Source organism: Oreochromis aureus, linkage group 14, assembly GCF_013358895.1.
Source record: "Oreochromis aureus strain Israel breed Guangdong linkage group 14, ZZ_aureus, whole genome shotgun sequence".
NCBI lineage: Eukaryota > Metazoa > Chordata > Actinopteri > Cichliformes > Cichlidae > Oreochromis > Oreochromis aureus.
This window is the reverse complement of record NC_052955.1, coordinates 24,637,139-24,662,516: the sequence shown is the minus strand read 5'-3', so window position 1 is coordinate 24,662,516 and position 25,378 is coordinate 24,637,139. Positions and strand designations below refer to the sequence as shown.

The window sequence follows — 25,378 nt, the reverse complement described above, 5'->3', positions numbered from 1 at the left end:
TTACTTTCACGCTTGCTGATATCCTCTTGCCACAAATCTCCACTGACACTCGTCTCCACCCACTCCACCTTTCCTGCACTTTTCTTGACCTCTCTTATGCACTGTCTGTTGTTTTGGATGGTTGACCCCAGGCATTAGAACTCATCTTAAACAGACTTAAAGTCATTATAAAGCTCGTTGCAGCCACAGCACTGATCTAATGTTACTTTAATGATTGATGGGGGGCGACCGTAGCTCAGGGGATTGGGAAGCTCATCTGTAACTGGAAGGTTGCCGGTTCGATCCCCCTGCTCTCTCTGTCCTGGTCGTTGTGTCCTACTGCCTACTGGTGTTGGCTGGTGCGATATGGCCGCCTCGCTTCTGTTAGTCTGCCCCAGGGCAGCTGTGGCTACAACTGTAGCTTGCCTCCACCAGTGTGTGAATGAATAGTGGAATTGTAAAGCGCTTTGGGTGCCTAGAAAAGCACTATATAAATGCAATCCATTATCTGCCTTCAGTACCTCTACTCATTGCAGCTACACAGTTACACTAGCCTAATTCTCATTCACACATGTACTCTGTCTTGCTTATACTGGCTCCAGCGAACACCCCCCAAAATACATACTGGTATTATACCAGTGCTGTTGGTTTGGGATCGATACTAGCACAACACGTTATGTTGTTTGTAACCTCTAAGTTTAGTATATAACCCACTTAATTGCTTTAAATAAATTATATTTTGGGAATGAAAAAATATACCTGCCAGTTTTATTATTATTATTATTTAATAAAAATAATGAATTTATTTATGTATTAATTTATTTATTCATTAATGTATTTATTTATTTATTTTTATAGCCTTTAAACAACAGAAGTTGACCTAAAGAGACAGGACCAACACATGTTATTTTTACAGGTAACAGGTAAAAATACTGGCATTTCTACTGGTGAAGTACACACGAAAACACTACCGGTTCATTCAAATGACAACTGCGCAAACGCAAAACTCAGTAAAAAAAAAAATGCCGGAAGTCAACATCACTTCCTGATCGTGCCTCTGACGTGTCTAAAACAGTTTTTTCACTGGTAGTGGGTTTCACTCGTGGGGCATTTATTAACAGTTTAAGTATTATCCGGTAAGAGTTCGTGTTCTGAATAGCAGGCAGGAGCCGTTAAAACGACACTGTGTATTTTTTAATCCCAGGGCCCTCTTTCACTTTTATCCACATGTCTGTCTGCGTTTTTGTTTAATCCAGGTACGTGCTGAGAAGATGCTAGACTTCTTCACCATCTTCAGCAAAGGGGGGATAGTGTTGTGGTGTTTTCAGGGAGCCGGTGTCACTGAATCCTTCACGGGGCCGGTCAACGCTTTGATCCGCTCGGTGATCCTTCAGGTGAGCCTCACGGCTAGCTGCTTGTGGTTGTTGTCTTTTTATCCAGCTCTCTGTAACAAGGGTCCAGCTAATGCTAGCACTAACGGGTAGCTAATGCTAGCGTTAGCTTATGGCGTAGCGATCAACTAAATAAGCTTCTTCTGGGCTGTGCACCCCCCCATACCACTGTCATTCATATATAAGTTCAATATTTCCTGTGCTACAGTGACGTAATTTAGGTGGTTGAAAACACACACAACAATAGCTGCAGTAGCAAAATGTGTGTTTAGCTCCGTTTACATGGTATTGATGTTTTTTATTTTTTTTACAGGAGCGAAGTGGGAACAGTTCGTTTAGTCATGGGGGCTTGAGTCTTAAATACAAGCTCGACAACGAGTTTGAGTTGATTTTTGTGGTAAGTCGTTCATATAAGCATTGAATGAATTAAAAAAAAAATCAACTGAGGATATGTGTTTGTGTTTTACATGTGTTTATGATCATTGCCTTTTTCTTGTTTCACCTGTGCATCTCTAGGTGGGTTTTCAAAAGATCCTGACGCTGACATATGTGGACAAGTTCATAAATGACGTCCAGCTTCGCTTTAGGGATCGCTATAAGAATGAGCTGGAGCAGAAGGGAGCTTTAAAGCTGCTCAACAACAGCTTTGAGTTTGAGAATGACTTCAAGATGCTTCTCAGGTAAAGAAACAAAGTAATTTCCAAATAAAGACAATAGGTGTATTGTTTGGTGCCTATATCTGTAGGTAGGAATGGAAAATGTGTATTGGTTTTATGTGCAAATGATGTTATTAGTAATTTAAAGCCAATTCATTCATTGTCTTCCGGTTATCCAAATTCAGATCATGGTGGCAGCAGGCTAAGTAGGGTATTCCAGAGGTTATTCTTCCCAGCCACATTTTTCAGTTCTTCTTGGGCGATTGCAAAAGATATAAAATCTCTCCAGTGGGTTCTGAGTCTACCTTAGAGTCTCCTCCCATGCCTAGAAAACCACTAAAGGGAGGTGCCCAGGAGGCATCCTAACCAGATGCCTGAATCATCTCAACTGGCTCCTTTTAACATGCAGGAGCAACAGCAGCTGAGACTCCTGAGAGACCCCTGCACATGTCACAGCTTGTCACTCTTTTTCACCCTATAGGCAGGGATTATACTTTCCACAAGTCTGCTAGGGTTCGCTTGGGTCCCGCTGATACAGATTTCATCATCAGATGGTTAACATGAGGGTCCCCTCGGACGTTTGCATACTTCCCTGTTTTTTTTGTTTGTTTTCTGTGACTCCCCGCGTTACTGCTGAGGCTGCATCTGTCGGTCCAACTGGCGCTCTGTCTTTCCATTCCTTATAAATATTTGAGTTCCTTTGCTTTATGTTCGAGAACATAAAATTTGAACACAACAATTCAATTTTATTTTAGCAGCAATCGAAATAAATCAAGTCTATCTTGATAATGGTCAAAATATGTTTTTAAATATTCGTTTCACATGCCACATAAGAAATATGATCAACAAGCTGTGAGATTTAATGGTTTTGTTGTATGTTTGTTTTATTAGCTTAGAAAAAGTGAAGGCTGCCTCCCTGACAGAGTTTCTTTTTGTTCTTCCCTATGTTGACATATATTAATTGTTTACCAAAAGTGTGGCGGAGGAGAGCAGTAAAGCTCGAGGCCCTGCCGGCATGCGGACCTTTGAGCAATCTGGGAAATCTCAAAAAACTGTGAAGTCAATGATTGAGACAAAGGGTGGGGACAAAGGCAAGGAACAGGGTGGCAAGAAGAATAAAAATGCCAAAAAGGAGGGTAAGTGGTTACTTCTGGTTATAAAAAGCAAAATCTAAATGGATAAGGGTAACATGATTTCAGACTCAGTTGACTCTAATCCTTTCCAGCTCCTGCAGCTCAGCCTGCCAAAGGGGATCAAGACAAGGCCTCACCCTCTGGCCAGAAGATGGTGGAGAATGGTAACCAGAGCTTGACTGCAGAGGAGATCTTGCAAAAGAACAGAGAGGAATTCTTCCGTAAGCACAGGCCAGGAGCTTCTGAAAAACCCAGGTAAAGCAGCTGATACTTCCATTTAAAAGAGAGAGCAGGCCAAGAACAATGTGTGTTTTAAAGACACACATTGATTTTTCTTTTCCTAAAAACTTATATTAAGTGTTACTTCTGTGTGTGTGTGTGTGTGTGTGTGTGTGTGACTGTCTGCTGTGTTGTGTTAGAGCCATGGTTTGATGATAATAATTGATTATTTTCTTTCCTTCTCGTGTGTAAAGCATGTTGAGACACTCATTTTTCATTCTGATCTCGTTCTCACAGTAAGTCGCCAAAGCCTCAGAAGCCAAAGGGGAAACAAAATCGTGTTTGGAACACGGGAGGCATCAGCACCAGGGATCTGGACTACAGCGACAAGAATGGAAATGGTTCTCCAAATGGTGCTGAACAGAACCTGGAAGCACAATTTGATCCGGTATTTAGTGGTCTTTAATCTAACCATCTAAAACCCTAAGAGATCTGCAGTTAGATTAATGTGATTAAAATAAAAGGCGAGTTGCCACATACTTAGTTCCTCGTTTGTGTTTCAGGAAATGCAACCAGCCTCCATGAAGGGAGACTTGCTGTCTGTGGAATACGAGTCCAGTGACGAAGAGGAGATGGAGGAAGAGGATGAGGAAGTGGTCGTCAGAGAAACAAGCAAGCCAAGGTACGAAATATTAGTTTTAGAGTATCAGGAGGAATAATATTTTTAATGTTGTCTAAACTATAGGTTGTGTATTTCTTTCTTTCGTTTTCAGCTCCAAAAAGGGTGGAGGTTTGTTTGGGATGCTGAAGGGCCTCGTGGGCTCTAAGAGTTTGACCCGGGAGGATATGGAACCAGTGTTGGAGAAGATGAAGGACCACCTGATCGGTATGAAGTCACCTGCGGAACGGATGATTGTCTGGTATTAGTTGTCTGGTATTCACTGTCCTCCTTTCTGATCACACAGCAAAGAATGTAGCAGCCGACATTGCCTCCCAGCTGTGTGACTCTGTAGCCAAAAAACTGGAGGGCAAAGTCATGGGCACATTCACCAGTAAGTACACATTATATACATAACAAAGTATTGATTTTTAATTTATAGTATGGTTTGAGGATCATGTTTATGTTCCCTCTTCCTCTGAGTGCACCAGTCTGCATGCTGGGAAGAGTATTAAAATTACAGTAATGCATTTTAAACATGAAGTGTATGTCAAAGCCTCTCGAACTGATAAGTAAAGTCAATTAACTGCAACTCTTCTTGTTAAAAAAATAACTCTGATGATATAAATGCTGTAAGAGTACGACCCCCTTGACTTGATTCACATACTTGGCCTTAACTGCCAGTTCCAACTTATTCATTTCTTTTATTCATCCTAATTATGAATTGTGATGTTACTTTATGATGTCATTATATTAAATACACTGCGTCTGTAAATGATGTTGTGCAGACTAGCACATATGGGTAACGCCTTTTGTGTGTGTGCAGCTGTGGCCTCAACAGTAAAGCAGGCCCTGCAAGACTCACTGGTGCAGATACTGCAACCCAAGCGAAGAGTGGATATTCTGAGAGATGTCATGGAAGCACAGAGCCAGCGAAGGCCTTTTGTCATCACATTTTGTGGTGTCAATGGAGTGGGAAAGTCCACCAACCTGGCAAAGGTGAATTGACATGTTTGACATTTTTCTACTCATTGGTAATTTGAGTAATTTACTGTCTCGTTGTAAAGGTAAACTTTCCCCTGCCTTGGTCTAGATCTCCTTCTGGCTGATAGAGAATGGTTTCACTGTGCTGATCGCAGCCTGTGACACATTTCGTGCTGGTGCCGTGGAGCAACTCCGTATTCACCAGCGCCGCCTGAACTCTCTGCATCCCCCCGAGAAGCACGGTGGACGGCCTGTAGTCCAGCTTTATGAGAAGGGTTATGGGAAGGATGCTGCTGGAATTGCTATGGAGGCCATTGCCTATGGTAAAAAAAAAAACAAAAACCCAAATCTACTGTGTTGGTAACTGACAGGATTTGGCATTAGTAAGTGGTTGCTGGTTGATGCCACACAGCACAGTGTGTTGTACCTCAGCTGTAAAGAAGGGATGTAGCACTTTTAATATTAGCATTGCATCCATTTCAGCATCACTTGTTCACCTTTCCACTTTTGGTCCCTGTAGCCCGCAACCAGGCCTTTGATGTGGTGCTGGTGGACACTGCTGGGCGTATGCAGGACAACGCCCCCCTAATGACAGCGCTGGCCAAGCTTATAGCAGTCAACATGCCTGACCTAGTGCTGTTTGTTGGGGAGGCTCTGGTGGGCAATGAGGCAGTTGATCAGCTGGTAAGATCACTGAGAAAGTTCAAATATTTTTTGTACATATAAAAGGAAATAATTAGTTCATTTTCAATTTGAAGTAATAAAACATTTAGTTCATATCTGTATGAGTCATGTGATCTGCTGTTAGAGCTTTAAGTCGGTCTCTAACACTACTAAAGAAGAACTTTGTTAGGTTAAAACAAATTCTATGTATTCAACTGTCCAGCAGAGGGCAGTGCTGTTGCATTAAGTTGCTGTTTTGTTACACCCCTGCCTCTAGACAGCATTAGGTTGGAGATTTACATGTTAACTCTTTCCTCAGCAGTTTGTACCTGAACAACTCTGCTTTTGTTTCTTGTCCATAGGTGAAGTTCAATCAGGCTCTGGCAGACCACTCCATGTCTGACAAGCCTCGCCTCATTGATGGAATTGTTCTCACCAAGTTTGACACTATTGATGACAAGGTATTTTATTGTGAATACTTTACCATCGGTGCCATCTCATTTCTGTGATTTAGAGAATATTTGAATGCAGTTTGGTAATTAGTTTGCAGCTGCTTTCTGGCTTGTGAATAATTTGCATTGGAAAGCTGATAGTTCTCATTCGTCATCTTTCCTTCTATACAGGTTGGCGCTGCCATCTCCATGACTTACATCACAGGCCAGCCTATTGTGTTTGTGGGCACAGGGCAGACCTACAATGACCTGCGCAGCCTCAACGCCCGTGCCGTGGTCAGCGCCCTGATGAAGGCTTAAGTTGGCCGCATGTTCTCCTGGTTTATTCATCATTGCAGAGAAGCCTTTGCCACGCTGCCACAAGATGTTCCAGCCCCGCTATAGCCCACGTTTCCATGCTGCTGCCCTGCGTCCTCTGCTTTTTGAATCAAATGAATGAACTAAATGTCTCACACAGGATTTTATTCTTCCAGTAAAAGGACAAGTGTGCACTTGAAAAGACAGAACATGTTACATCAAAGCCAGAGGAGCCTCCCTTTGTATTATTTTTAAACTTTTGGGCCAAATTTAGAAAGTACCTCAGTTCAGCTTGTGTTCCGAAATGGTGAAGTCTCATTCAAATGACATATTTGCTGACTGGACCTAGGCTGTGTTCGGTTTACTGGTTTACACAGTAAAGGCTTGGAAAAGAAAAAAAGCTCCCTATCTGGCATTGTCAGTCAGATTTCTTTCATTTAAATGAGGTCGGGTAGTGAGTGTTTGCTGGATGTGACATTTCAGCAGCTGCCTGTGCCTGAGGAAAGTTTAGTGACCACAGTGCCTGTCCTTCTCTTATCTTCTCAGTTAACACTTCAATAATGTGGATACTTACCCACTAATTTCATGGCTTTGCAGTTCAGAAGAAGCAGCCCCGCTAGTCTAGTGGGGAAGACAGTTTATGATTTACAAAAGGGTGTGTGTGAATACCAGCACTTATCAGGTTAGATGTTTTTCGTGTTCAACAAGAAGAAAATCACGGCGTAGAAAAATCAAGGTCGACAGGGCAGTGCATCAAGATTTCTTGAACAAATTAACAGTTATGATATAAAAGTCATCTCCCAGAGCTCCTCGCCTATATATAACACACAGTTAATTCATTGCCATTACAACATGAAAACTTTGATTCCCCAGTTTATAGTGGATGAAAAGCAGAAATCCATTTGTAAGTTTAGGTTTTTCTTGGTCTTATAGGTGTCCATAGATGTCAGACTACACTTCTAAGTGGTCAATTAAAGTTCTGTGGCCCTTTGACTTATTTCCCCTTCTGATTCATTCATCATTTTTAAGAGAAAATTAAAGTTTTAAAAATTTCTGCCCCCCTTTAAAATGTGGTAGTGCAATATGAGAACTATAAAGAAAATTTGAGATAATTTATGAGAATGTAAACGTTTCTAAATAAAGCTGCTATATGCTATGACAGCCTGTAAAGTGGCGCTTGTTGTACTTTGTGTTAGAGATGCATGTACGACAGGACAGATGGAATACCAAAAGCTTTATTTTGAAAATGGTGCTTATTATTATAAATACTACATCAGAAAACACGTGCAGGTATTAAAAGTACAAAAAGGGGCTTTTAAAGAACTATTTTTTTTCTTTATTTTCAGCACAGGAGTGGCAAAGAGGTTGCTACTGCGAGGGAACCGCTCTGATATGAAAACATCTGAATGTACATTTTTACGACAGTCATTACAGTAACTCGTCCCTTTCCCCACCAAGCAGTGTGCAAATCAAGTCTTCCAGGTTGTGGGATGAGCATGACTGATTCAATCCATTCACACAAGACTTATAATCGAGAGCAGGGGTTGTGCGTTAAGTTCAATGTGTATTTACTGCATGTTGAAAATTCAGCATAACAACATGTTTAACTACTGTGGATTCACATGTATTGTTTCTGTCGAACTGAAAAGAGAACATCCCATTCAGTTACCCGGATGCTTCCCACAAAGTGGATGTTCCAGCAACATTTAAATCCAGTATAGTAGGGGATGCCAGGCAGACTGTGACGGCTTAAACTTTTTTCCCTTTTAGCTAAAAACGGAATGAGAAGGGAATCTGAAAAATACTGATGTAATTAAGGTTCCCCATATATTCCTAAATGTATTCAACAAAATCAGACTTGATCTGTGAGTAAAGCTTTGGAGGAAAATGCATCTGTCAAGAGTATGGGGTTGAAAAGAGGAAGGAATTGTCTGAAAATCTCAGACAAAAGCTTAAAAATAAGTCAAAGAACATCTACTGAAATGATGCCACTGACAATGTTAATACTGCCAAACCAGTTTGTGGAAAAAAATACCAGCAGTTTTTTTGTAACTAAAAATCAAGACAGACTTGGATTTTCTACCAGCATACAGTCAGAAAACAGTTCTGATCAGGGTGTTTAGTCTGAAAATGTCTTTTGCGAGAGGCAGCAGCTCCAATCCAAAGAGACGAGCTCAGTCTTAACCTTGAAGGAGGCTTTTCTGTGTGTTAATACCGATCTGCTGTTCCTCTCCGTTCTGTGACGGGGATCCTGCAGATAAACATTAAAAAGAGACAACGTGCAACTCAAAGAGCCAACATTTTTGATAGATACTGACAAAGAAAGAACATCATGATGCAAGTAAATCCTTCCCTGTCCTCTTTCCTGTCCTTATTTCTCATTTGTGAAAAACTGAAAGCTCTTTTATAGAGCTTCAATGCTAAAATAAACTATTTTTTTAAATGTGGTGGCCCCTTTAACACAGATTATTCTAAGGCAGGCTAATGTGTTGCGATTCATCCTGCTTACCCCAGCCATTGGTGGACACGTCACGGTTGCAGATCTCATTGGCCAGCCTCTCAAAGTACTCGGGCAGGTCAGCGTACTCGTCTCCATAGGAGATGACCTTGATGCCCTTGTCAAGCATGTTGTCGCGCAGCTTCTTGAACTCTCCCACATCCTCTCGCCGCACGAGCATGAAGTGCTCGAGGTCCGACTTGTGTTTAACCGCCTCCAAAAACAGAGCCTGGAAGGTTGTGTCGTCTACTGTGCGCCCGCAGCCCAGAAACACAAAGGATTTGGTCTCGTACAACTTCTGGATCTCACGCTGCAAAAAACGCCCAGTGATAAAGCTGTATTATTTCATTCACAGGAGAGTTTACCTTTCAAATAAACTAGTGCGCGTCCAGAGGAAAACTGTAAATCATTTCCAAGACTACCTGACTGCTATATCCTTTATAAATGTGTACATCTTAAGCCAAAAAGGGGACAGAAAGCAGTGAACATTAGTGCCTACCATAACCTCAGTGTTCCTCAATACATTCTGATAGCCAGCAGGGTGCAGTACGATACCACTGGGGTTGGTGTAAACACCGTGTATATGCAGAACACTTAACCTCCGTTTCTCCTGAGCCCACTCCAGCACCTAGACACACAAGCACACACGAGCGCACACTTAACAGTCCATTGCACAAAATCCTGTTCTGGCTGGGAATGGAGCGCAATCACTGAGCAGCAGTGAGAGGATATTCGCCCTGATGGAGATGAGGCATAAATACCAGGACTGAGAGGCAAAGTAACGGGTCTCTCAGAAATCTCCGATCACTTCTGGCAAACTTGTGTTCTCTTTAAGAAACCACTCAGCTTAGTTTAAATGGGCTGGGACAAAAATGATTGGACAGCTGAGAATTTGCAGAAAACTTATTTGGTAGTGAAATGAATCAATGTGTACTAGCAAAACATGTGCTTCCTCTTTAGCCCACTTTAAAGCCAAAAATCAAATATTGTTCAATGATTAAAAATGGAAGTTAAACTTCCCTCCACCTGCCTGACAGAAAGGCCTCTTTCAGGTCAAAAGCCTCGTTTATTTTTTTCTCCTAAACCAGCCAACGGGGAGCTTCACTGGAAGCCAGTGTCATAAATGTAACCAGAGCACAAGATAGTGCATGGGGCAAAGTTTAAGCAAGATTTCAATTTGTCATTTATTTTGTCTGGATTTTAGGGAGTCATACCTAGAAACCTACAAAGTGCTCGTGGTATCACATGATGTTGGGGACCTTTGCCCTCTTTTGAAAAAAAAAAAAAAAGACAAAACCCCCCAAAACAGCTGACTGCATCTATTGCAGTAAGAAAGATCAATCACGTTTCAAGTAATATTTACCTTCTTCTCATCTGTCAGGTCCAAAGACTCCAGTTTGGTGCCCTGATGGGCTGCATAAATTTCCAGCAGGTTGTCGAAGTTGGTAGTGAGAACCAGCGCGCCGCTCTCCATTAACTGCAGCACTGACCGCAGTAGATGTTTCCCTGCGTGCTCCATCTTGCACTCCAAATCATCAAACACTTCGTACAGGCAGTCCTTGAAGAACGTCGATCTGACATTACCTGTTCTCTGTTTAAAAATCAAGAAAGGAAAAGCACGTTGTTATTAGTCGATAGTTTTTTGCCCAGTTGGTGCTTTTACTTCAAGATGTAGGTATGGAGACCTGTGTCTAGTTGCAATTTCTAAATGAGCATTTTAGACACCAAACTTGAGCACACCTTACTAATGCAGCCATGTGATTCACGCATAACAAAAAGGGTTTAAACTTGTCGTTAAAACGCCTCTCCTTGGCACAGACCTTCACAAGAATTTAAGCGAAACTTAGGTGGCGCTGAAGAATGAAATATCTGGAAAAAAATGCTCTAAGGCACATTGACTTACTTCTTCTAGTAACTAATGGACTTCGCTTAAGTTTATTTAGAGATTACAGGCTGTGACTTAAACCTCATCCTTACCTGGTGAAGCTTTTAGTTAAAAAAAAAAAAAGAAAAAGGTGGAGGTGGGGGAACTGGGCTGCTAAGAATAGCTAAAGGGCAATTCAGAAATGCACTGACCACTGTGATCCTAGTACAGGGAAATACTCCGCTGACTTTCACAGATTACAGCTCTAATGGGCTAAACAGCAGGAGTCCTTTCCACAGGAAGAAACTCATTATCCACATCTAGCGTCTACAGCACCCATCCTGACCGCCGTGTCCTTGGCCTGTCTCTGGTCAGGACTTACGTAATAACCAACTAAAGCACTCAAGACCAACTCTGTCTTGTAATTCTAATCCTAATTTTTTTTTTTAATGCATTTAGCAACTTTACAAACAAAAACACTCACACTTTAATTTTTCAGGAGCACAGTAAGAGAGAGTTCAGGGGACAAAAAAACCTATTTAAAAAAATACTATGATTTGTCTTAAGTAGTCATTACAATACAAATTGAAGATTAAACATCTCAGATTATGGTCTAAACAACTATCAAAATTACATGTCTTCCCTGAATTGAGCCAAACCTTTGGTCAGCACACTTGTAATTAGCCTCTTCACTGCCAAGGATTTCAGGCCTAGACAGTCTCTTTAGGTTTTAACTTTGGATTACCCCCATTACAGACCGCAGCCACCCTACGAATACACAAATCCATGAAAGTGGGTTAAACTGTCTCTGTCTTATGTTATTGGAGGTCTCTGACACTATTACACAGCTGCCGAGCTCTGTCTGAAACACTGTACAGTAATTGTCCTCTGTTAGACCAGAACAGAGTAAAACTACAAAGTACATCTACCTAGCTCTAGTGCTAGCATGTGTGCTTCTCTTCACCAAGAGAAATATTTGCACATGGGTTTTTGTGAATTGAATGCCTACACACTCATACAGACTATACATTACTGTGTGCTTGCACTGGACTTTAACTATGCTTGAATGTGAAATCTGGGCTGTGGGGGTGGGAGTGGGGGACTGCTGGTTCCTATTATTCTATGCTTGTTTTTTTTCCTCAGCATGTTAGACCCGGCTGTGTCTGTGGCCAACGGGAGTGGGCTGGTGTCTGCACGACTGTGGATTGAAATAAACACGATGGATAAAGCCATAAAAGCGCTGTTTGTTCCCTTTGTTACAACAGGCTGAGGGCTGAAACAAAGCGTGTTTTATCAATGTCAAAGGTGCGATGAGACATGACTAACACAGGAGGCAAACGGTATTAAGTCTTCCATCTGCCAGCCCTGCTCCAGAGCAGACCGGTTCAATAGTAAGAGAACTGAGTCACATGTAAATCTATCAATCTAGCAAACTAATGGGTCCAGCGAGCCGTGGTTTGGTTAAAAAAAACTAAACTAAACATTGTTTTCTCACCTGCAGCCTCACACAGCCTGCAGAAAAAAATTATAGCAATGCGCTGCATCTAGACACGTGGCACAGTAACTGTCTTCAAAAACACACAAGAGGGCTCAGGATCTGACTGTAAATGTTTTGTGTTCCTCCACACACAGTACACGTTGGCGGTTACACACAAATGTCAGGTTTGTAGGGCTGAATAATTTAGAATAATGTGACTCTACTTTGGATAAATCCTGAGCTCCAGCTGACCCATATGGAAAAGAAATAGTAAAAACTTATATGATTTACTCATGAAAGTGGCCACTTTCTCATTACTTTCATATATTGTTTTAGTAAGTATCCAAAACATACAAGTTTCATTATATAATTTTTCAAGGGATCTTATATCTGTTTTCACTCTTGTATGCTTTTCATACAAGTTTCACACAAGACAGATACAAACTTTATAAGATTTATATATATCTTTTCCATATGGGGAGTCTTAGTCCTCAGGACCTCAAACAAATGAATTCACCTTTATCTTCAGCCTCCTCTCCTTTATCTTAACTACCACACCTTTTTCAGAGATAAACACATATAAAACATGCACTTACACTGTGTTATTTTTGTCAGGACATCACTGCATTCTGGCAGTACCACACCTTGTCTGTGTAGTGTGTCACTGAGCCTGTGAAAGCTTGTAAGGTTACTGTTATGATTAGGTGGTCAGGTAAAGGAAATTCCTGACAGCTTGGGTAATCTTGTTTGGCTCATCATAACATTTCAGGTGGTATTAGCCTATGATATTTACCTTTGATGGTGTACATATCTCAAAATATTACGCTTTCATCAGTCATCACTGTAAGGGGTAAATGGACTGATTCTTTTCTACTCAAAGCAGTTTTGAAAGCAAAATACTTCCCACTCAACAGGTCAGCGACTATCTTATTGCATTTTTAAAATTTGTAGCCAAGCTAGCAAAATGTTTTAACAAGGGCGACCGGTCTGGGCTGCTGGAAGTTCAGTTTAACATTCAGACTCTTAATAAGAAGCAATTGCATTATGTGCAGAGTAGAGATGGCACGATACCACTTTTTCATGTCCAATACCGATACCGATATCAAAAATTTGGATATCTGCCGATACCGATATGAATCCGATATAGCGTATTTTATAATCAATAAAATGTTTTTTTTAAATATCTTGCTGCATTTTTTATAAGTTCATACTCAAGTTTAAAAAACTAAACTAAACTAAAGCTATTCTGTTATACCTGTATCCAAAAAATACACTGCACCCAAAATATTTCATAGATGAGCAATACTGCTCAGTCTAAACTTAAACCTACACCATCCTCCCTATTCTGGTATTTTAAAGAGGACTTACTGGAAATATTAAGCAACCTAACTAATAGGGTTGCAAACTCCCAGCAAAAAAAAAAAAAAAATAGGGAACCACCCCCAACCCTTCGCCTCATTATGCTTAATTGACGTAATCCACTTTAATTTAATGCAAGTGTAAAAAAAAAATACACAGAAATCAATAATTTTTCTACAATAATTAAATAGATTCAACATCTTTCTTCAACAGATTTGCAGACTGCACAGATGGTATCTTCCCAAAGGAAAAAGTACTAGCTTACTAGGTTATAAATTTTAATTAATAGTTCCTATATACAATAATGGATTTCTATACATTTTACATCAGATGAAAACTTTGGGTGTAAGATTCAGATAATTATTTATTAAAAGCTAGACATTTTAAATGAGAATAAGAAAGAAAAGTATTTCTTTGTGCCCCCTTTTCCCTGTTAATGCCCTACCTGGCCCCCTGGCAAAACTTTGCTAGATCCGCCCCTGCGCAGTTACCAGCCGTCAGCTACGTAGAAAAGGATCCTGGTCTAGAAAGTAATATTAAATAAATTCTAACAACAGCTTATCAAGCTTAAACGTGCTGCTGTTGTTTATCCGCAGGTTTCCTCTTTCTGGCGCAAAGTGGGTGATAAACAAACAAGAGAGACGGGACTCGCAACAGAAAAGCCGATCAGCTGATCATTGATCAGTTTCATGATTGAAGTAGCAGCAGGAGAGGGAGAGAGGCAGTCATTCGCTGGGAATGCTTTACAAACATTCAGAGATGAACTTACACACTTGCTTTACTTCTGTGGGATACCTTTAAATGCCGGTTTGTAAGCACGTAGCAAGGCTCCAAATGCTCAACCAGACCGCCGACAGGTCTCGCACGCCACAGCCGCTCTATCACGTGACGCATACTTCTCCGACGTGCTAAGGTTATGAGCTGGGTTACGCCATGTCGCAAGATTTGTGAGGTGCTTTTGTGATATTGAATGGATCGGATTACATTTTTTATTTCTCTCCAATATCCGATCCAGTAATTTAGGTCAGTATCGGACCGATACCGATACGTAATATCGGATCGGTCCATCTCTAGTGCAGAGTGCGGTTTGACATTGAGCTGTTAAACTAAGCAAGACTGAAGAAGGTGTGGTTTGCTCCAAAACATTAATGGGAGTGTGACAGATGTGCAAGACACCCATGTTATACTGGAGATACTGGTCCATCGTAAATGAGCTTGGGCCAAGAAAAGGGCAGCAGCATTTCTGGATCTTATTTATATACTTTTATCTTTATCTTACTCTCTTTTTGTATATAACATATATACTGTTTGTATTTAGAAATGATTGTAAGCTGTGGGGGGGGTTTCCCTTTTAAACAGCATATTAGCTTGTTGGAGATACATTTGTATCCTTTACTCTCTACCTTTCCGTCACCTGTGAGATTTCCTTTATTCTAACGTGGCATATACTGCTCTAGTATTAATCCAGAAGTTTCATATATCAAGGGAAGCTTCTGCTTTCATTTCTGCATTCTGACACAGAAGTTATTACTGACATTAAAAACGGGAACAAATCAAAAGTCAAAATAAAAAAAAATATGGATGCGCTTCCAAACTGGCACTACTTAACTAAACTTTTTGAAAGTTCTGACCACTTCAGGCAGCTGCTTTTGCTGTGTATAATATAAGATATTTGCATTGCTGCTCATTGCTTTCATTTTAAAGTTAAAAACTGTTCAAATAAAAGAGATCAACACATTGTTATGCATAAAGATTGTAGGGTCTTTAACTCACAATATAAAGTACCTGGAGGCGAGTGCTGTTGTGATTTGGCGCGACATAAATGCAGTGAACATAGCTTGTTCATTACATATGCAAATAATTTCAAAATGACTGATTAAATGTTTGCCTGTATTGACTTTTGTGTTTTAAAAAAAACAATCCACACTAAACCTTATGTCATAGGGTGTAGACGTTTTAACCATATACAGCTAAGATCTCTTATGTCAAACCACGGAAGCTGAAACAAAATTTCCCCAGCTGGGGAAAGCACACTAAGCTGGCAGTCTGTCTAACATGTGTTAGTGTGCATGCAACAGGGAGGTGTAGGAAAGAAAGCCAAAGAGGAAAGGCTCAAGCAGGCTTACCGGGGAAAGTTTCTGAATGAGGTCATGGGCCACATGCACCAAATTCTTGTCTTCCTGCATGTGCTTCTGGAACCGCCGATTTTCCTCTTCCTCCAGCAGGTCAAAGTCATTGGCTGCATCGAGCAAGGCCTGGATGAGGCCCTTCCAGGAGCGGAGAGCAGGGACCTGAGGGGCCACTGCAGAGCTTACCCCGGTACCAATCACCAGGACAAGCTCGGGGGCTCGCTTAGTCTTCAGACTGGGCAGCAGTTTCCTTTGGAGTAGGCAGAGATTGAGTGATGATGGTTCCCAAAATGGTGCTTCCGAAATCCTTCCGACAGCATGAAGGTTAAACAAACTATTTTCAAGCACACTAACATGCAGTCGGACACTAAACCCTGGCTTTTATGTAGGGCTGGCAAAAATTAGGAACTCAAAAAAAAAAAAAAAGAAAAGATTTTAATCAGCCCTGTTGATGAATTAGTTATAGTCATAGCGTGCAGCTGGCTCTAAAGCAGCATCTGAGCTTACCTGGGCTTTTTAGCATTGGAGTCTGCATCCTGAGAATCCACTGCAGGCCGCTTCTCAGTTTTCACTGCTACAACAGAGGCCATTCAGCTCCTGTAATGAAAACATGATCAATTAAGAGCCTCTGTGCAGTATGTTTAGGGAGTGACTAGTTAAGCAAGCAAAACACAACAAAACAAGCCTGGACCCTAAATGGGAGTGGTGTGTGAAGCTTTCTGAAGAGTCTAATTACACTGAATCCTACCAGAGCAGTAGAAAATACCTGTCAAAAAAAGGGGGGGAGGTATGTCAATCAATGTAGCCTGCCTTTGTTCTTGTTCCGCATGCCCCTGTTCTGCTCTGCAAACAGTATATTACTTATTCATTTCCTCCTGCAAGCACACCTTACCTCAAACCTTCAGTAAAGCTACTGTACCTGGAAAGTAGGAGTACGACATAAGCTAGTCATTAACTAGATAACAACAACATGTAACTTGTTCTCTTTTTATAACTCCAGCTTTAATTCAAAGCTCTACCGGTTCAATATCAAACCACGAGTATTTAGTAGTAATTACTAATTAACCTATGGCAGATCGTCATGGCAACATTAATTTCTGAAGACACGACTTCGGTGACATTACATACAATCGATTACGTGTTACGGCGTCATTTAACAGCTAATGCTACGGTACATTGTTCAGTATTGATAGCTTACTCACCTTGGTACCGGTATGGTAATGCCCACTGTTTACTTCGGTTAAAGTGAAAATCCTCTTAATCCGAACCAGGCGAAAGTCAGTCCTTTGTAAAGTGAAATAGCTCGGAAACTGATCCGAATTCGAAGCTTTTAGGTTTTCAGTGGTGTTTAAGCCAACCTGGTAAAGTTACAGTATAGACGGTGTCTTTTACTAAACAACCTAAAAATGTAACGAACTGGCAACTCTTAACGTCAGTTAGCTACCGTTAAAACGTTAACTTCCTTTGATGTTCTGAGCCGAGTTACCTTCTAGGTGTTTTTAAAATCCTGATTTCGCCTCTTGTTTACTTGTCATGATGATAGTAGAGCATTTAAATCTGCTATCCGATATAAACCAGTCCTTCTAGATAATACTTATGTAAGTTAGTTTCTTCGGAGCTGCGCAAACAGCACTAACGTTACCGGCTCACACCGCTTTTCTACACATTGTCACTCTCTTAACTTCAGCGGTACCGTTGAAGTCGCCGCCTGCGGAGAAGTGCACCGGGTCATATGATGCCTTCACGTGCTGAGCGAATGGCTCCGCAGTCTTTATTGATGCCAGCCACACAGATCAACTCACGCATAGTTGCCGCTATCGGCTAAATGTGTCGAAAAAAAAGCACCCAGTGTACAGAGGTGTTGAGTTTTGAGGGGTTTTTTTCTTTTTTTAATGCAAGATAGGTGAGGCTCTACTTTGTTTCAAACCAAAGATTAAGGCAATTTCCTTTTTAAAATTTACTATCCTTTGATAGTTATATCGACACGGTAATGTACAAATAGATTTCTGACTTCCACTGCAGCCCAGGTATAGTAACAACAGTTTTATTTAAGGAAAAAACCAACAAATGGACCTGCTTTAAAATTCAATGCCACAAAGGGGAGATTTACAAAGAGCATTTGAAAGCAGCAGATTTTCTGAGCTTTTCTTCACGTGTTACGTCCAGCTAGGCAAGACGTCTCTGTACTCTATACAGATGGTATACAGAATCTCGAATATAGTAATTGAACCTAAGAAATAATTTCTATTGATTTATCTTTTTGTGCAGATTTTACCTTTTAGGGGCAATAAAGCATGAGAATTCGTCTTTCTACTGACGTCATATATGCGTGGAAACAGATGTGTAATGTCCCGAGATGAATCAGTTTGTGTTCAAAGTCTTGTGATTAAACATCACCAAAATAAATAATTACGCTATCAGGTGCAAGTTTACTTTTTATTACATTTTTAAAAATTTAATTTCTTTTAATTTTTTTATTAAATTGTCAGTTATAAAGACTGCGGTGGTCTTCAAAACTGACCCTAAATTCTACATTTACATTGTTTTATAACGTATGCTAAACAACACGTCAGCACAGACTTTAACAATACCACTACTGCACTGCCATCTCCCGGTTGAAATACTAACTGCACCCAGAGAAGTATTTGGGGCAAAAGTCACCTGTTACGATAAACACGATTCGAATCTTTAGCGTTTTTGTTGTGTTAATGTAGCGAAAATACAAAGATATTTATGCGTTGAGTAAAGGCTTGGTTGATGGGTGATGCAGAGATAATGAATGCTTGGTGTCATTACAAACTTCGGTAAACATACCACCTAAAACATCTAAATCAGTTTTATATGTGCAACACTAACTTTAGTTTGAACAACAACAACAAAAAAAAAACTAAAAACAATTAACCCAAGAAATACAAAAGGTGATGGAAGTGTTAAGTTGTGACTTTGCATAGATGCAGTGGGAGTGTTGCTAAAAATAAATAAATAAATAAATCAGAAGATAACCCACTCATTACCTCTTTTCTTAAAAATTTATTTCAGAATCAATCCAAATTAACATTTTATGATTTAAATTTCAACACACAATGTGCCAAACAAGACAACAGTACATACAGGAGTGTAATAACTGACATGTGTTCACTTGGTGAGTAAATATCTTACGATAATAGTGCAATCCAGACTGTGTACAGGCTTAGCCCATATCACTGCAAACAAGTTAGTATCAAATATTGTTTAGATATATAACCGAATCACCAGACACGTTTTCAGTCTCTTCATGGCAATGCATTTTGAAGATACAATCAAACGTTATGAAGGCATACCGTTAGTCAGTTATCAACATTCAAAATCAAAATGTTTTCCCCATTCTACAAAGTGATTTCCTAAATTATAAATTATTGACTAAATACAGTTCTAAGATGTCCTGTGTCCACATAAAAAGGCTATGTGTTCATGTCAGAACAGGAGAAAAAGGCATACTGGTAGCTAATGCTCTCTCTCACACAAGTGATTTCATTCACTGTTTATTTGCAAAAGTTGTAATCGGCTGTTTAACCGTCAAAAACTGAACCACAAAATTTCCAAACAGGAATAATCCCTTAACATTCCCTTTTACCCCCCTTTAAAAAATGCGGCAGCTATTCTCTGAAAATTTTAAGCACAGACTGTATGTTTGTCTAGGCTGGCAGGTCTGGAGCTATGTTTTAAGTGTAACTTAATGTTAAATAACTAAATTTAAAATAAAGTCATGATCTGTATCACAATAGGGAGGATAACAGTCATAACTGATATTTAGCGGATGTGCTATGAATTCTTTGCTAATCTGATGGAGGAAATAATATGTGATCCAAGAGAGATCGGCACACTATAAGGTGATTTATCAGAGTGAATTATGGCTTTAAGTGCACTAGCAGAGATTGGATCCAGGTCACACAAAAAGAATCCTGCACAAACCCAGATATTAAGAGTCCATCAGGGTAGCCAGAGTTAAAGGATAAAGAATTCATGGTTACTGTATTACACAGATATTCTATATTGAGATAGAGCCATCTCTAAAATTGGTCTTCCCTATCAGAACATTGATAAGTGCAGCCTTGCCCTCCCGGGCATCCCTCTGAGCTTGTCTGATGATGTCATTTAACTTTTCTTCATTTTCAGAGCCTATAAGGTAGCCCTTACCACCATAGCCATCTGCCACTATGTGATAGTCTGCAAAAAGAAGAGAATTTACCTTTTAACATATGCCCAGACATCACTTAGTGTATTCTACAACCAATCACAGCACGAATATGAACATTATAAATCTACCTGTATATGCAAGGCCGCATGCCACGTTGCTGCCGAGCATAGGAACCTGCTCTCTGGATATCTGACTCCAGCACGCATCATTTCCCACCAGAGCTATCACTGGTGTCTGTGGTGTGAAAAGCAGAGCATGCATTATCAAAAGACATCAGCAGAAAAATACGAACACACAAAAATATACACTTCCATCATTTTCATTTGGTTTTGATAATTAGATCATTCTCTAGACCACATGTGCACTGTTCCTAACTGACTACTGTTAGCTACCTTGCTTTCATAGATTACATACATGTAATCTAAATAGAGTTGTGAGTGATTTTACCTTGTGTCTAGTGAATGTGTCAAACTCTGCAATACTGTATCCTAAGGAGCCATCACCATAGACTATCCACACCTGAAACAAACACAACATAGCTTTTGTTTTTAAATTGTCAACGATTTTTTAAACTGATCATCAGATGATCAGGCAAAGCTCCTCAGACATACCTCAGATTCAGGCCGGCACAGTTTTGCCCCCAAAGCAAAACCACCTCCAACTCCCAGAGTCCCAAAGGCTCCTATAGGAAAGAAATGAAGAGCAAGATTAAAACATCATGACTGCAACTAACTCAGAATACAATTATCATCCAGCCAAAACTTGTGCACTATGGATTTTTATTTTACTTATAAAGCTTTTGGTTTAAACAGCCAAAATATTTCATCGTTTTAATTAAACTTTTTGCTTTGCCAGCAGCATCCTACCTGGATCGAGCCAACACAGAGGTCCTCTTGGTTTCATTATGTAAGCAGCACTTCCTACAAAATCTCCTCCATCTGCAACAATGATGCTGTCCTCAGCCATCAGCTCATCCACACAATGGAGGGCTTTCAAGGGATTTAAGTGGTATTCAGTCTTCTCCTCAGCTTTAGCCCTGAAATAAAAAATAAATAAATAAAAAAAGCAACATGTTAGCTTTTGTGATGGTTACAGATAAAAGATTTTGCAATGCATACTTTAACACAACCCCACGGCTTACCTGTTTGTAGCTTCTTTGGTCGCATCCCCTGCTTTGAGGCTCTGAGGCCATTCTTCTGGACAGCGATGGCCTTTCAGCCCTTCAGAAAGTCGCACTAAGAATGATCCAGCATCACCTAAAAATACAATTTGGTTTTTTTTTATGCAGTTGTTGAATTGATGTATTTATTCTTAGGTCCAACTCTAAAGAAAACAAATCAGGAGTATGCTTAAATTTATATGCACCACAGGTACAATATTTTATGATTATCTAAAGATTTTTGAATCTTTCCTTCCTTTAAAGCTAGCATGAAATCAGGGGGCAAACATACCCTGAATTGCTATAGTTGGTTTCCAGAACATGTCTGAGTTTTTTAGCAGCTGTGTCTTGTCTCTGTTGACAGCGATGATCTTGCTGCGTCTGCTGAGAGTTCTACCGTAACTCAGCCGGAAGTCACACACAGTACCTGTAAACACGGCTCACAAAAGTCAATATTTCTCCAGGGATCGTGGTGAGCCTGCAGCTATACACACTATGTAAAAAACACAGTTTAACCTCTCTCTATATTGCAACACATACTTCCAGAATAAATTAAATTCAGGAGGAGGCAAAAGATGGTTAAGAATTACTGAATTACTAAAAAATTAAAAATGCAATCAATAACACTGATCCATTGTGGAACTTTGTTAAATATTTAGTCCAACATATTTTGAAACACAGTTATCCTGCATAATTTTCTTTAGAGTATAATATTAATATTAAATAGGTTGGTCTCAAAATGTTATTTCTCTTTTTATCATTCTGGAATAAAAAGGAAACAATGTTTGCCTGACCTGCCAGGACTACCACATCGGCTTCCTTCAGAGCATCTCGTCTGTTTTGTCGGATGTGGATGGGGCTGTCTTTACCCAGCAAGCCACGAGACATACCCCCGAGAAAGCAGGGGATGCCCAGATCCTCCAAAGCCTTCCTGTTTAAAATAAACAAATAAATGAAATAAATAAAAACTTTTTTTTTTTAAAGGGGGAAACCATTTTGACCAGATGTAACATCCAAGTAAAATACCAAAATATCATTTCACTGATATTTGAAGACTGAAGAAAAACTTCCATAAGGCTCACCACAGGAATACTTTAACACATTTTAACAAACACTTCCAGTATCAACACTGAACAACAAAGAGTGGCAGAAAAATAAAAGGACACGTGGCTCATCCTTTACCTGATGTTATCCACTGGTGTTGGGGGTAGTGTTGCTTGACTACCCAGCACAATAACAGGTTTCTTGGCTCGACTCACCAGCTCTAGGCACTTTTGGATCTGATATGCATCAAAAAATGTTTAAAAATGCTGTCAATCTCCAATGGCCAGAGCACTTATTGACGAACATTTACTACGTTTACTAAGACTCACCTGATCGTCTGTGGCTTGAGGGATGTGAAGAGGAAGTGGAGACACATCCTTGGGCTCCCAGGCTCCAGCAAAGAGATTCATGAGGTGGTTATGAAGGTACCTTTGAAGAAAGCAGACCACAAAAATCAAATAATTCAGAACATATGAACACACTTCTGATTAGGGAAGAATAATGAGGAAAGAAATTATGATATTATAAAAGATGCAAACATTATAAATAACCCAAACAGTAGCATGCAGTGCAAAAACAACATACCATGAGACAATTTTTCCCATCAGGCCTTTGGGAGGGTTCTTAACAACAAACTCCTTAGACACCAGGTGGAAGGGGTAGAGTGTGTCAATGGGGAACTCTATGAAAACAGGACCAGGGGTTCCCGACTGAGCAATGGCCAACGCCTTCCTGACCGTAGGCACAATTTCTCTGACAGTCCTGATGGAGGTGCAGAACTTACACAAAGGCTTGAAGAGAGACATCTGGTCGATATCTTGCAGTGCTCCTCTGCCCTGTTCCGCAAACACAATTGATAAACACTGAACACTACTGTTTTTTCCTGTCGTTTTACTCTGCATGCACATTAATATTGCGGTGGCATTAATAATATCTGAATCCACTCCACCTGGAGTAGCGTGCCAGCAGCTCCTCCAATGAGCAGCAAAGGAGATTCAGCCATCTGAGCATTCTTCACTGCTGTCACTGTGTTAGTGAGGCCTGGGCCAGCCGTCACAGCGGCTACACCAACCGTACCTGAAGCAGAAACAAGCATAACAGCTATCAACAAGTCAGAGCTATTACAAAGGTGCACCTACATTTATCTCTACCTTGTATAGTGTACATTTTTGTTCCATTGCTGTGTAGTATTATTGCTATAAGTTATGTTTTACTTCTGCATTAATTTCTTTGAATCCCTCTCTATTCTTTTTGGTGCTGTAATAATGTGAATTTCTCAACTGGGGGGGGTAATAGGAGTGTAACAACATCTAAACCGAGACCAAAATTGTGAAAAAAAAAAACCCATCTTCTGATAGCCATGGGGATCTGATAATGTCCAGCTAATGCAAACTAGAACAGTAAGACCCATAATGTTGAAAGACACTTTGTTCATGATCAAATCAAAATCAAGTGATCAGGTCAGTGCTAATTTTCTTCCTGTTTTTTTTTTTTTTTTTTTTAATTCTTCATGCCACCTTAATAACATCTAAACCAAACCATGGTTTCAGGGAAGTGTTAACTCCTTTTAGCCACTAAGAATGCTGTTAGATGCACCTTTGCTTGATAAATCATAATGTCTGCAGGGGGTGGAACGCCTGCTGCTAAGACAAACCCTGACAAGACTTCAACGCCCACATGTTTTGTTTAGAATAAGCTGTGCGAACACAATGTGTGCGCTCATAAAAATGAGTCATATCACTGGAGATGCATTTTCACGCAATCTAAACCTGTACCTGAAAGTCTTGCCACAGCATCAGCAGCGAAGACCGCAGTGGCCTCGTGCCTAGTGTCCACAATCCGGATCCCCACCTTCTCGCAAGCCACCAGGATAGGTGAAATATGCCCACCGACAAGAGTGAAAATGTACTTGACCCCATGGGCGTGGAGGACCTCTGCCACAATGTCGCCACCGTGCTTCGAGCTCTTTGTGTCAGTCTGGAATAAGTAAAGAGTGACAGAAATAGGTTACTGCAGACAAGATCGTGGCTGTTTTAACCACATAAACAATCGTGTAAACTAAGATAAAACCTCTGTCTAATATAAAGAGCTGACTGTGCTCTGTAAGGCCACCTGTCACACTCCTTTTCATCCCACTGTCGTTTCCTATTATGCAACAACCGCATATTGTTCAGGGCTGCAGTGTTGATGTGAAGCCGCGGGGATCTGATAACCTTTGTGCTGGAAAACCACAAGGCTGGTCAAAGTTTACGTGAATGGAGTCCAGCTTACGCTTCAACACTGACTGCCTGAGGAAGACTTTCTTGTTTAAGTGGCCACAGATTATGCACCAACTGAAAACAGAGTGCATAACAAAGGATGGCACAGAAAAGCACACAGATTACGGTGTTGACTTTTTTTTTTTAAACACCTACCTTGTGGAACAATTGGTAGAGTATGCCAAGTTTGTAGGCTGCAAACAGTAGCCCACCCAGCACCATGCTTGTAAAGCATCCGAGAACAATGCCGACGACTCCAAAGGGCTCCATGCTAAAATGCGGATGCAAATCCTAATTTCTGAAAAGAAACTAACTAGGCTAAACGTGTTATATCGAAATCTACGGAGCTACCGGTTCAGCAGCTCACCGGTTCAAGCTAGGCTAATAAACTATGGAGCTTCTTCTACAACTGCTATACACCCATTTCAAAGGCGTACACGTGCAACTACATTCACTCAGAAGTTATAAAATTTAAAGTTACTCTGAGGCTCTGAAGGACATTAGGTCGTCTACAACTTGAAACGACAAGGTACCCTTTACCTTACCCCTGCCCCGACACGGAAAGAAATGTGACAGTTAATGGTAAAGCCACCTGTAAAGGATATACGGTACTTCCGTTTAGTAATTTTCAAAATATGTGCCTGCTGCTAAAATTCACAGCATTTATTTGTGGCGTATACACGGGGATTTTCTTTTCCAATTGTTATTATTTTTCTGTAGTCATGAAGGCAATAAAAGTTACACTTGAGTCTTCATTAGTTGCTGTGTATTTAATCGTATGCTCACATGTATGGCAGACATTGCACCTTTATTGTCAAGGTAAAGATTTATTTCCGTCTTTAGTGAATGTGAGGGCGCTGTTCAAGCCAAGGAGGGTCTCTAGTTCAGGTGTGTCAAACGTGAGACCCGGGGCCAAAATCAACCGAGAAAAGACTCCAATCTGGCCCAGTGAATGGCTATGAAAAAAGTGGAGGGCATAGAT

The 25,378-nt window shown here is 40.4% G+C and overlaps 3 protein-coding genes across 5 annotated transcripts; 1 reads left to right on the top strand and 2 right to left on the bottom strand.

Annotated features, from left to right (window-relative positions):
• Positions 1 to 989: 989 nt before the first annotated feature.
• Positions 990 to 7,596, top strand: srpra (SRP receptor subunit alpha). The gene is made up of 15 exons (XM_031743600.2): positions 990 to 1,115; positions 1,236 to 1,373; positions 1,684 to 1,767; positions 1,887 to 2,050; positions 3,002 to 3,162; positions 3,252 to 3,414; positions 3,676 to 3,826; positions 3,942 to 4,060; positions 4,152 to 4,264; positions 4,344 to 4,430; positions 4,863 to 5,035; positions 5,130 to 5,343; positions 5,541 to 5,704; positions 6,046 to 6,144; positions 6,307 to 7,596. The coding sequence occupies exons 2-15, from the start codon at positions 1,251 to 1,253 to the stop codon at positions 6,433 to 6,435; spliced, it is 1,944 nt and encodes a 647-aa protein (XP_031599460.1). The 5' UTR covers positions 990 to 1,115; positions 1,236 to 1,250; the 3' UTR covers positions 6,436 to 7,596.
• A 55-nt stretch (positions 7,597 to 7,651) lies between these two features.
• fam118b (family with sequence similarity 118 member B) lies at positions 7,652 to 17,507 on the bottom strand. 3 transcript variants are annotated; one of them, XM_039622689.1, is made up of 8 exons: positions 17,245 to 17,506; positions 16,961 to 17,116; positions 16,266 to 16,355; positions 15,756 to 16,008; positions 10,293 to 10,520; positions 9,429 to 9,557; positions 8,942 to 9,239; positions 7,652 to 8,683 (listed from the first exon to the last, which is right to left on the bottom strand). In XM_039622689.1, exons 3-8 carry the CDS (start codon positions 16,346 to 16,348, stop codon positions 8,613 to 8,615), a joined length of 1,062 nt encoding a protein of 353 aa, XP_039478623.1. In that variant the 5' UTR covers positions 16,349 to 16,355; positions 16,961 to 17,116; positions 17,245 to 17,506; the 3' UTR covers positions 7,652 to 8,612. The 3 variants fall into 3 exon arrangements, with proteins under 3 accessions (XP_039478623.1, XP_031599462.1, XP_031599461.1); XM_031743602.2 differs by lacking the exon at positions 16,961 to 17,116 and having other exon boundaries at positions 17,245 to 17,507; XM_031743601.2 differs by having other exon boundaries at positions 16,961 to 17,506.
• A 1,261-nt stretch (positions 17,508 to 18,768) lies between these two features.
• Positions 18,769 to 24,978, bottom strand: ilvbl (ilvB (bacterial acetolactate synthase)-like). Its single transcript, XM_031743596.2, has 14 exons — positions 24,553 to 24,978; positions 23,914 to 24,115; positions 23,088 to 23,215; positions 22,724 to 22,974; positions 22,468 to 22,567; positions 22,277 to 22,374; positions 21,889 to 22,025; positions 21,387 to 21,521; positions 21,077 to 21,191; positions 20,802 to 20,971; positions 20,547 to 20,617; positions 20,383 to 20,454; positions 20,064 to 20,169; positions 18,769 to 19,964 (listed from the first exon to the last, which is right to left on the bottom strand). Exons 1-14 carry the CDS (start codon positions 24,664 to 24,666, stop codon positions 19,786 to 19,788), a joined length of 1,878 nt encoding a protein of 625 aa, XP_031599456.1. The 5' UTR covers positions 24,667 to 24,978; the 3' UTR covers positions 18,769 to 19,785.
• Between the last annotated feature and the right edge of the window lie 400 nt (positions 24,979 to 25,378).

Excerpts from the sequence above, each read along its gene's own strand:
- srpra (XM_031743600.2), top strand. The coding sequence starts at position 1,251 with ATGCTAGACTTCTTCACCATCTTCAGCAAAGGGGGGATAGTGTTGTGG. Across the intron at positions 4,265-4,343 it reads GATGAAGGACCACCTGATCG|CAAAGAATGTAGCAGCCGAC; the intron begins GTATGAAGTCAC and ends CTGATCACACAG. Across the intron at positions 4,431-4,862 it reads AGTCATGGGCACATTCACCA|CTGTGGCCTCAACAGTAAAG; the intron begins GTAAGTACACAT and ends GTGTGTGTGCAG.
- fam118b (XM_031743602.2), bottom strand. The coding sequence starts at position 16,348 with ATGGCCTCTGTTGTAGCAGTGAAAACTGAGAAGCGGCCTGCAGTGGAT. Across the intron at positions 9,558-10,292 it reads ACCTGACAGATGAGAAGAAG|GTGCTGGAGTGGGCTCAGGA; the intron begins GTAAATATTACT and ends TTGTGTGTCTAG. Across the intron at positions 9,240-9,428 it reads TGAGGAACACTGAGGTTATG|CGTGAGATCCAGAAGTTGTA; the intron begins GTAGGCACTAAT and ends CGTTTTTTGCAG.
- ilvbl (XM_031743596.2), bottom strand. The coding sequence starts at position 24,666 with ATGGAGCCCTTTGGAGTCGTCGGCATTGTTCTCGGATGCTTTACAAGC. Across the intron at positions 24,116-24,552 it reads TCTACCAATTGTTCCACAAG|ACTGACACAAAGAGCTCGAA; the intron begins GTAGGTGTTTAA and ends TACTTATTCCAG. Across the intron at positions 22,375-22,467 it reads CTCAAGCCACAGACGATCAG|ATCCAAAAGTGCCTAGAGCT; the intron begins GTGAGTCTTAGT and ends GATGCATATCAG.